Source organism: Gopherus evgoodei, chromosome 6 (assembly GCF_007399415.2).
Source record: "Gopherus evgoodei ecotype Sinaloan lineage chromosome 6, rGopEvg1_v1.p, whole genome shotgun sequence".
Lineage (NCBI taxonomy): Eukaryota > Metazoa > Chordata > Testudines > Testudinidae > Gopherus > Gopherus evgoodei.
Window position 1 is genome coordinate 71,655,843 of NC_044327.1, and position 12,070 is coordinate 71,667,912.

The 12,070-nt window shown below is 39.4% G+C and overlaps 1 protein-coding gene across 1 annotated transcript in view; it reads left to right on the forward strand.

Annotated features, from left to right (window-relative positions):
• The window catches only part of SLCO4C1 (solute carrier organic anion transporter family member 4C1), a 97,126-nt gene that overhangs the window by 63,938 nt on the left and 21,118 nt on the right, over window positions 1-12,070 (forward strand). Inside the window, exon 8 of the mRNA XM_030567869.1 lies at window positions 2,496-2,691. Within this exon, the coding sequence (XP_030423729.1) occupies window positions 2,496-2,691 (196 nt within the window). The remainder of the gene's footprint in view (window positions 1-2,495; window positions 2,692-12,070) is intronic.

Here is a 12,070-nt window from a genome sequence, read left to right on the forward strand (position 1 = left end):
TCTAGGAACTGGGACCAGACTTTAACAACATGAGCAAGAACAACAGTTCCAGCCCATCTCAACTAACTGTATCTCTTTTCTCTAAAAAGGGCAGTTATTATCATCTTTAATACCATCTAAGTCACTGTCAGACAAGGTTTTTCTTCTTCCTAAAGGCCTCAGTTGGCACACGACCAGGATTTATCTCCAAATTTGGTCCACTGGTTAGATCATTAGCTTTCCTGGCCCATTCCGGGTACTGATGAGAAGTGCAATGTGAACACTGGTTCATGCCCCTCCATATTAAGTAGGATGAAGTATCCATATATCAAACCCTGAACCTTGTTTAAAATTAATGTTGAACAGTAACTGGGTTATAGTAACACCTTTGATTCTTTGGCCCCATATATTCCATCTAAATTAATTCAACAGACAATATATGAATAAAAATGTCTTGAGTCATGCTGACAAAACAGCTTCCACCTTTGCTGCCTCTGGTGAATGCCGTTTATGGTTTTCTTAGGATAGACTCAGCTAAAGCATTAATCCATAGGAAATTAAATAATAATCTGAATGTCACTTGGAGTTTGTTTAACTTCAAAGTTATTTTAGGGTAGAGGGGAAGAAATGGCAATTGGGGATTTTGTTTGCGGTGATTATCACTTTTGTTCCCCCTCCAACTGCCCTTCACCCTATATCCCCTGGCCTGGCTGCTCCCTGACCCCTGTTATTGGCTCTCTCTTTCCATGGGACACTCATCTTCTGTGCTCCCAGCAGTTGTGGGGTGTAGAATTCCTTTGTGATAGAAAAGAGAAGTGGAATTGGTGTGGGGTTTATTTTATGCCACCACAATTTTCTGTGTTAAATCTGATCTTTAATACCAATATGTTCATTAATGGCCTAGAAAAGGGATTAAACAGCATCTTAATGAAATAATCATATCAAAGTGGGAGGACTGAAATAATACAGAAGAACTTGGGTATACAGATTAGAGAAGGATGGAAAATAACAGTGAATGAACATGTTGAGAAAAATACAAGTTAAAATACCATGCAATGAATTAATTCAAATCAGATATTCAGTTGCATGGAGCAATCTGAAAAGCAGTGTGGTTAGAAAAGACAATTAGGCTTCTGATGCGCTGAGTCCACTGCCTAATTGTTAAGATTTTGTGGGCATTACGGAAAAGCAGAGATTTAAGGAGGTTAATAAAATAGTTTTGCATATGTTGATGGGAAGCTCTTATAAAACATGAGGGACAGAATGGGAGAAAGCACAAAGGTGCTTGTTTGAAAATTTAACAAGTGTGTGATGGTGGCTGGCATCATGGGCTGAGCAGAGGGGAATTGGACACTCTTGGTTATCAGTGAGCTACCCCACACCACAATTACTGCCCTTAGAACCTTTCAATCTGTTGCTTCTTTGACCATAGTGAAGGAGTTCCCTGCAGGAGTTGTTACCTCAGTTGTTACTGTGATTCCACTTATCCCATTTAGCTATCACTGCTGAAGGTACTTACTTCTGCTGCTTCCTTGTCTTCCTGGCAGGTCTCATCCTTTTATTTCTTCGTTTGTTTTTTTTAACCCCAGAAATTCCTCAGAAAATGGGGTAGGGAAATTGACAAGGGGTTTGGAGGACCAAAAACGCCCAGTATCTGCACATCCTTGGAACTCATAATGGAAAATCTTGTGCTTAAAATAGCAGTAAACTGTGTGGAGGAAGGTTCTAGCTAGGGTGACCAGATAGGAAGGGTGAAAAATCAGAACAGAGTGGCGGGTAATAGGAGCCTATATTAAAAAAACACCCAAAAATCAGAACTATCCCTATAAAATTGGGACATCTGATCACTCTAGTTCCAGCCAGGGCCGGCGCTTCCATTTAGACGACCTAGACGGTCACCTAGGGCACCAGGATTTGAAAGGGCGGCAGACTGCTCCGGTGGACCTCCCGCAGGCGTGCCTGCGGATGGTCCGCTTGTCCCGCGGCTCCAGTGGACCTCCCGCAGGCACGCCTGCTGCAGGTCCACCGGAGCCGCGGGACCAGCAGACCGTCCACAGGAAAGCCTGCGGAAGGTCCACCGGAGCTGCGGGACCGGCGAGCCGGCCCTGCGCCTAGGGAGCCAAAAACCCTGGCGCCGCTCCTGGTTCCAGCTGACTGAAGGGTGCATTAAAAAGGTGCAGACTTTGAGTGTGTGAGGAAGTGCTATATTAATTTGATGTGTCTACCACAAAGTCTAAGATTGGGCAGTGCCTTTGGCAATAAGAAGTTTGAAACAACAGCTAAATAATGAGAGGCCACAGATGCATGAATATAAATCTAAAGAGAATAATTTTTGTTATTTTTCTGAGAACTGTTATAAAAGTTTAATCATGCCTTTTGAAATTCCAGTAATATAGTTTGAAAATGACAAAAACTCAGGATAAATAAAATTTGATTTTTCAAATATGAAATTATCCTAAATTGCTTAATTATGTCTTACATTTTTGTGTAATTGCTGGTGTCTAATTTTCCTCTAGGGATTGTTTTAATTCCAGGAGCAGCACTAGGCCAAATCATAAGTGGCATCTTGGTTTCCAAGTACAAACTGGATTGCAAAAACATAATCAAGTTCATGTTAGGCACTTGCTCAGTGGCTCTACTACTGAACACAGTGTTTATGTTTTCTAAATGTGGGAATGAACCATTCGCAGGTGTCTCTGAAACATATAACGGGTAAATATATTTTAATGTACACTTGGGCTTGGTAACAATGTTCAAAATGAGTAAACTGTTTTATATTGCATAAATATACTTTTCAAATGGTCTTGTTTAATTTTTTTTAATGTATGAAAAACATACTTTGAGAAAGTTGAGAATCCTCTCCATGCTTGAGTCCTGCTAGAAGTAGATGAAAACAGGAAAAATTCAAAGTTCTTGTGATGTTATACATCCAGTAAAAGGGCCTGGCAGGCTGACTCTGCTCAGCTATTATTTCTCTGTCTCTTGCAGATGTGGGCAGCTGTTGTAGTTTCTTAGGTTAGATGTCTGTGTTTCCTTGGAGAATGTTTTCCCTCAGCCCTCTTCTATTTCTGTCAGAGGTTGGTTAATTTATGCAGGTTTCTTTCTTGGGGGAGATTCCCATCCCCTGCTCTTTCACTGAGGAACAATGAAGGATGGCACAGAGGTTGAAATCCTAACTTTGCTGCTTTGAAAGTGAATGGTCTGCAACCAGTGGCCCTCCAGTTCTGTTGTGTACCATTCTTTCTTAAAGGCTAGTAGGCTTCAGCTCTCAGAATAGAGAGAGACTTAGCCCTGTAGTTTTACATTTCCACACACACCTGCTTCTTAGCTGAAAGGCATTTTGAGCCCAGCAACTTAACTGGTAAATTGATCTTATTCTAGGTGGAGTGAGGTAGGCCTCATCTGAGATCAGGTAACATTGTGTCAGTCATTTATGCCAGTCATGCAAAGGGCCAGGGCTCTGGCCTTCCTGGATAAAGAACATGAGCTGCATCGGTCTTGCCTTTTTGGCCAGCAGGACAACTCTAGCTGCTGAAATCTAGACAAGAGTGGTTTTGCTCACTTGGGGTATATCTACACAGCCCACAGGAGCAAGCCTTCTAACCTGGGGCGACAGACTTGGGGTAACATGTTTCACATTAGTGCTCTAAAAATATGTATGTAGACAGCACTTGGAACTTGTGGCTTGGGCTGGAGCTTGGGCTCCAAAGTCCATCCCCCCTTCCTTAGCTTCAGAGCCTGAGTGTCAGCCTGAACTGCAACTTATAAGTGTTGTCTTCACAGCTATATTTAGAGTGCTAGTATAAACCCTGCTAGCCCAACTCTGTTAACCCTGGCAGGTGGTCTTGCTCATAGGAGCTGTGTAGATGGTGTCACTCTCTCTGTGTATCTCCCTTATTTATCTGGACTGCTTTCTGGAGACAGAGCTTTGTTAAGCCTTCCTGGCCCTGATTTAGGAATTCTTTCATTTGTTGAAGTGTCCATTCCTCCTGTGCAGCTAACATTTTACTTCTAATTTTATCAACTGTTTTTCTTTAGTTTGGGATGGGTGCATCAGTGAAACATGGTCTGTTGGGTCAGATGCTCCTCTTGACTTATTCTTCCTCTCTTTTATTCTTGCATATCTTCTAATGGATACTGTCCTGTAGTATGGTCAATGAAAAATCCAGGTATTAGAATGCTAAATGCTAAATTCTGTTCAAATCAAATGAGAGCTACCTTTTTCCTACTCAGATTAGGCAAAAATCTCACCTACAAGGGATAGAATTCTAGTTTTAATGTGGCTTCTTCTGAAAAAAAAAACTACTGAAAAAAAAAGTATGGAAGAAAAAGGATCAGTCAGAACAGTGTTAAACACTAAAAAATACATAAAGTTATATTTTAACCTTACTTTCAGAACAACTGGTTCCAGAGAGTATACTTATAGGAATTGTTTTAAATTCCAGTGGGTAAGTAAATCTACACAGGTAGATATTGATAGCAGTATTTTAGTACACTTTTTAATTGTGCTTGGGGAGTGTGTTCACAAATAGGTAGAGAATTTTTGTTACTTATTATTACAGTAGTGCTTAGATACTGCAGCTAGGATGGGGCCCCATTATACTACAAGCACAATAGGAAGTGATAGCTCCTGACCCAAAGAACTTTCATACTGAGTAGACCAGACTGACTCTGTTATGTGTTGGGGTTGGAGTCGGGGAGTGGAACAGAGGTGGAGTGACTTGTCTAAATAGAGTCCCACTCAAGTGGCCTATCTACTGGACTACAGTAGTTTTATTTGAAACTTTCAATTAGTCTGATTCTATGCTTGTATCTATAAGGATTCTGGTCTCTTTCTGTTAATGGATTTGACTTCTTGAGCAACTTCAGCATTTCCATTTGACACCCAGTCTCCATGCGGCCCTTCTATAAGGATAATCAGCTTGCCCTTAATGTATAAGAAATTTTGTTTCATTCTCAAATATCTGTGTGTGTGTGTGTGTGTGTGTGTGTGTGTACACATATATACACACACACACATTATTATGTGCAGGTGTTCTGCATGAAGTGAAGAGAAAGCAAGTGGTGTGTCCTTGTGTGCTGGACTACTTCGATGCTAAGCAAAACACCTCAAAATGATCATCGTTGATGATATCTATGTTATCCATCTTGTCATTGATGCATTTGTATGTGAACAAGTTTAATAAATTCCAACATAGGATAAGGGAGACAAAAGTTACAGTTTACATTGCTGTACTTGAAAATTACTTGGTTTTTCTATAGCTTTCTAACTTTATATTCTAACTCTGTTGGTCTTTATAAAAGTATAACATATGATTCTTCAGAAGAATACTTTTATTATTGTTACTATTTAAATTTTCTATTCAGAAGGCCCCTTTAAAAATGCAGTTATTAGATCAAAAAGCTATCCATTTAAAGAGAGATTTTTAAAGGCACAAATAGGAGATGAGAACATGAGACTGGCCATACTGGGTCAGACCAATGGTCTGTCTATCCCAGTATCCTGTCTTCAAATAGTGGCTGGTGCCAAATGCTTCAGATGGAAAGAACGGAACAGGGCAATTATTGAGTGATCCATCTCTTGTCATCCAGTTCCATCTTCTGGCATTGAGATTTAGGGACATTTAGAGCACTGGTTATGTCCTTGAACATTTTGGCTAATAACCATTGATTGATCTGTCCTCCATGAACTTATCCATTTTATTTTGTGAACTCAGTTATAATTTTGGCCTTGGGGAATGTAATCTAACAATGCTAAAAGTAAACGAAATATCATCAGCATAAAAATGTACCACTCTTCAGTAAGAAAATATTTCACTTGAAGTAAAAGCAAGTATCAGGCAAGATGTTATAGGATTATCAGTGAAAATGCTATTTCTTTGTGTCTGGTTTGTTCACTTTGTATGCTCAGCATTTACACTGATATTTTTTGACATTCTCTCACTATCACAACATCGCCTAGCATTGAGTTCCACATGTTGAGTGTATACTGTGCAAATAAATACTTTGTTTTAAAATTGTTGACTATTAATTTCATTGAGTGACCCCTAGTTCTTATGTGAAGGAGTAAATAACACTTCCTTATTAACTTTTACCACACCATTCATGAATGTATAGACCTCTATCATATCTCCCCTCCTTCGTCATCTCTTTTCTAAACTGAACAGTGCCAGTTTTTAAAATCTCTCCTCAGATGGAAGCTGTTCCATACCTCTCATCATTTCTGTTGGCCATCTCTGTACTCTTCCCAATTCTAATATATCTTTTTTGGGATGAGATGACCAGAACTTCACACAGTATTCCAGATGTGGTTGTATCATGGATTTGTATAGTGGCATTATGATATTTACTATCTTATTATCTATTCCTTTCCTAATCATTCCTAACATTCCATTAGCTTTTTTAACTGCCACCGCACATTGAGCAGATGATTTCAGAGAACTATCCATGATGATTCCAAGATCTCTTTCTTGAGTAACAGCTAATTTATAACCCATCGTTTTGTAAGTATAGTTGGGATTGTGTTTTCCAGTGTGCATCCATAGAATCATAGAATATCAGGGTTGGAAGGGACCTCAGGAGGTCATCTAGTCCAATTCCCTGCTCAAAGCAGGACCTAATCCCCATCTAAATCATCCCAGCCAGGGCTTTGTCAAGCCTCCAAGGAAGGTGATTCCACTACCTCCTTAGGTAACCTATTCTAGTGCTTCACCACCCTCCTAGTGAAAAAGTTTTCCCTAATATCCAACCTAAACCTCTCCCACTGCAGCTTGAGACTATTACTCCTTGTTCTATCATCTGGTATCACTGAAATAGCCTAGATCCATCCTCTTTGGACCCCCTTTCAGGTAGTTGAAAGCAGCTATCTCTTCTCTTCTGCAGACTAAATAATCCCAGTTCCCTCAGCCTCTCCTTATAAATCATGTGCTCCAGCCCCCTAATCATTTTTGTTGCCCTCCACGGGAGTCATTCCAATTTTTTGACATCCTTCTTGTAGTGTGGGGCCCAAAAACTGGACACAGTACTCCAGATGAGGCCTCACCAATGCCAAATAGACAGGAATGATCACATCCCTCGATCTGCTGGCAGTGCTCCTACTTATACAGCCCAATATGCCATTAGCCTTGCTGGCAACAAGAGCACACTGTTGACTCATATCCAGCTTCTCTTCCACCATAACCCCTAAGTCCTTCTCTGCAGAACTGCTGCCTAGCCACTTGGTCCCTAGTCTGTAGCAGTGCATGGGATTCTTCCATCCTAAGTACAGGACTTGGCAATTGTCCTTGTTGAACCTCATCAGATTTCTTTCGGCCCAATCCTCTAATTTGTCTAGGTTCCTCTGTATCCTATCTCTATCCTCCAGCTTATTTACCACTCCTCCCAGTTTAGTGTTGTCTGCAAACTTGCTGAGGGTGCAATCCATGCCATCCTCCAGATCATTAATGAAGACATTGAACAAAACCGGTCCCAGGACTGACCCTTGTGGCACTCCGCTTGATATTGGCTGCCAACTAGACATGGAGCCATTGATCACTACCTGTTGAGCCTGATGATCTAGCCAGCTTTCAGTCAACCTTATAGTCCATTCATCCAGCCCATACTTTAACTTGTTGGCAAGAATACTGTGAGAAACTTATCAAAAGCTTTGCTAAAGTCAAGGAATAACACATCCACTGCTTTTTCTTCATCCACAGAGCCAGTTATCTCCTCATAGAAGGCAATTAGGTTAGTCAGTTATGACTTGCCCTTGGTCAATCCATGCTGACAGTTCCTGATCACTTTCCTCTCCTCAAAGTGCTTCAAAATTGATTCCTTGAGGACATGCTCCATGATTTTTCCAGGGACTGAGGTGAGGCTCACTGGCCTGTAGTGCCTGGATCCTCCTTCTCTTTTTTAAAGATGGGGACTACATTAGCCTTTTTCCAGTCATCCGGGACCTCACCTGATTGCCATGAGTTTTCAAAGATAATGACCAATGGCTCTGCAATCACATCCACCAACTCCTTTAGCACCCTTGAATGCAGCGCATCTGGCCCCATGGACTTGTGCTCGTCCAGCTTTTCTAAGTAGTGCTGAACCTCTTCTTTTTCCACAGAGAGTTGGTCATCTCCTCCCCATACTGTGCTGCCCAGTGCATTATTTTGCACTTGTCTACATTCAGATATTCAATGTTCGATGTTACAGTTTAATTACGATAAACATATTTTCAGTTTGAAATGCTGCTTTTAACATAAATACTCTTTACAATTTTTTTTCCAATTCTTAAAATATTTGGAATTGATACATGTTTTAAGAGAGTAGTTGAGGACCCGCTGTAGGAAGAAACAGTTTGTACAAATGTTTGTGGCAATCTGCATATTGTACTGATGATTAGCCAAAATAATCCGAATTTGATTAAAGATGGTACCAGCAAAGGGACCTTTTAAATGTGCAGGCTTTCACAGAAAGCTCAAGTGGTAGTAAAAGCACTCATTTCTTTCACACAGAGCCTCTGAAGAGATTTAAATTACTCCTGTTTCATAAACAGATAAAAGGACACACATTGCTGTGAATCAAGCAGAATAAAAAAGGAAAATATCAGCTATCCTGAAACTCAGACAACTCATCAGCAGCCAGTTATTCTATCATGGAGTGACAGAGCTAGAGGCAACTCCAATTGTTTGAGGGTCTGCCAAAGAGCCAGATGGTGTTGTGGAAAATAAATTCCATGCTCTGGTACCTAGGGATTCTAGCTTCCATTTAAAGATAAGCATAAATATCAGTTATATGCAATGCAACTGGGTAAATGACTTCTCAATATTTTGTTCCAATTCCCCATCTTTAATTTTAGAAAAGGGCTTAATATGTTGTCAGAACAATATGGTGACAAAAATAGGACCTTTAATTTGATTAATAATTAAGAAACTGCTGTTCTAACTTTTCTGTCTTTTGCTCTTTCTGCCATAAATTGAACACTTTGGTGGCCCCAAGTGGCTCTAAACCAAGTACATGCAAGTGAACCCATGCGCTTCCTACAATGTGCATGAAAGAGGAGTTTGTGTCCTAAATGGTCTGGGAGAGCCGGGATCCTAAATATCGGATTTAGCCACTTCTGATGTGCTGAGGAATACCCAGGAACAATGTCATGTAACTGCAAAAAGTGAACAGTGAAGAACATCAAAAATTGTAGCATAAGCTGGAAACAGAGAAATTGAGATACATTAATCTAGGACAAATATGTCTCATTCACTTTATGTAAATTATCAGATGGAGTTCACTTTATGTGAATTATTTTGGGGCAGTTCTTTGGCCTCTGGTATATAAGACCTGATGATCATAATGGTCCCTTCTGGCCTTGGAATCTATGAATCTGTCTGTATTAGTATTCATGAATTAAAGTCAAAACTCTTTCTCTCACACATATAATAGGAAAATGAAACAAAACATAGAGTTTCACCTGTAGTCTTATACAACTTATAATAGAGACAATAACTAGATTCATAACTGAATATATCAGATACTTTGAGGATACAGTAGTCTAGTGAAATATTTTTTAATATATTAAAACATGAAATAAGACACACAGCATGAAATGGTGACTATCCCCAAACTCCTAAAGAAGAATGTGAGAATAAGAGCTAAACATTTTCGTGTGTCTTACATGGTTAAATGCAAAAACACAATAATGCAAATTTAAGGTTACACAGTTAAAGCCATGGGCTAGGATTTTCAAAGGAGCTGAAGGGAGTTAGTTGCCCAATTGCTAATGAAATTCAAAAGAGTTGGACACCCAACTCCATCTTACTACATTGAAAATCACTGGCGTAAAAGTCATGAAGTGTCCTTTAGGGTTTTAAGGTTAAAAAACCTTAAATTTCACATAACCTGCTTCCCTGCATGTATCACCATAATATCTGAGTACCCCACAATCTTTAATCCTCTACACCCTGTTAGATAGGGAAGTACTACTATCCCAATTTTACAGATGGGAAACTGAAGCAGAAAGAGACTTGCCCAAGAACACACAGGAAGTCTGTGAAGGAGCAAGGGATTGAAGCTAACTCTCCCAAGCCGCAGACTAGTGTCTTGTCCACTGCAAGGCTGTTCTAAAAACTCTAACTCACATGTTCTGACTTTTCAATTCCTAATTATAGAATCTTAATGCTGCCTCAGTTTACAGGAGATTTGAAGTTAATAGTTCTTTTGAATATTCATTTTAAAATCTTTTTATATTCACATAGATCTAAAGTAAAGAAAACCACTTCAGTGAGCCAACTTTAAACTTTTTCTTCAAACAAGGCATTTTGCTAGTCTTGCTAAGATCTAAAATGAAGCCAACTTCAAGGAAAATTAGTACAGAAGTTTTAAAATTTTGAATATCTAACATAAGAAACCTGGATTTGGGAAGTGCACACTTAGCTACGGGAAGAGATTATACATAGAAAACTCTAGCCCAAAAGGAAAAGAGAATTTTCTTGAAAACTCTGAATGCGTGAAACAGAACTATACTGGAAAATCTTTTGTATCCATAACTCTACAGTATCTTTGCACTAAAATAGTGAACTGCTGTGGACAACAGGTGCAACTGAACCACTGCCGATGATGATTAGCAGCAGGTCTATAAAAAGCCATGCTCTCTTCAGCATCATTTCAGCAACTGTGGTTGAATCCTGCATAGTTGTTGCAATGATGTCAAAGACTTCTTGTCTGTCTCAACCCTCACAGCTAAACTTATCAGCACCATTTCAGCTGCACTGTTTTCTGGCATCCATTGGCAACAGTTCATTTTTATGTTGTCAATCATGTTACCTGTCAGAGGGCTTGGTCTGACAAATGACATACAAAATGACTGGGAAAGAAAAGGGAATTTAATAAAATAGCACTTCTTCATAGGTTCTTTGGGAAACTTTAGAACAATACACAGCTAAATCTGTAGACATGGTAACTGGTAGAGATTCTATGAGCTTGTGGGAATTTAATCACATGACTGACACCTACTTTGAATATGGTGTGGCTAAATCCCTAGGTACTGAACTGATGACACATTCCTCTGAGAATCTCTCTTTACAAGAGTGTTTTGACTGATGCTTGAGTTGAAATTGAATATAGTTCCCTGAAGTTGTGAAGTAGGTGTATGTTTGTTGTTTTGTTTGGAAATTTTGAAGGCAGCCATCATAACACTACCTCTTTGTAGAAGATAAAGATACTTTTATGCCCTTTGCCTTTGTATCAGTGTAGTACCAATCTTTCTGCACCTATTAATGCTGAAAATAATTCATTGTAAAATTTTTGAGTTCAGACACGTAGAAACAATCCTTGACATGGTGCTGATATCATTTTGTGCTCTGATTCTCACCAAGAAAACTTAATTAGCATTAGTGGTGATTTTGTACAGTTGAAATGTCAAAATGGTTCACTTGAGACCATGGACGGAACTAATGCATTGTGCATTCTCGACTCTATTATGATAGTATCTCAGGAGAAAAACTTGCCCCACCAACAGCCCCTTCACCTCCTTGAGAATAAATGTGGTGAAATCACTGCTGTTCTGATGGCACACTGAATGCCAGTCTCTGTTTTGCAAAAACTACACTTTCCCTATGAGGATTGTTAGGGTCAACCAGCTGGTTCTACCAGTCAAGTTTCTCTGGAAAAGTAGTGGAGTAAAAGCTTCTCCCACTTGCTTCAGTTGCATTAGAGTCCACGTGCAACAAATAAACACAATAGTCTTTTCTCTATGTGCCTGGATTTGCTCTTTGATAGGAGAATTGCTAACTCAGTTTCCAGTATACTTCTGAAAAATTTATGTCTGCAGAAAATTCTTTTTGTATAACTATAAAGAACAAAGACATATTACCATTCAGTAAAATGACTGAATGCTTCTAGACATAGTACTTTAATGTAGCCTTCCACATGCAGTTTGACTGCTGTGCATAATAACTTAGTTTTATAGCTAACTGAACAGTCACTGGCAGGAGAAGTGAATTTCCCTTTTAAAGATATGCATTTATATTTTTTAAGAGCCTACTTCTAGGAGTACATAATAAAAATAGAAGTTTATAAACTGACCCAAATTTCTCCCAATTGAAATTGGAGGGTGTTTAAGTGATAG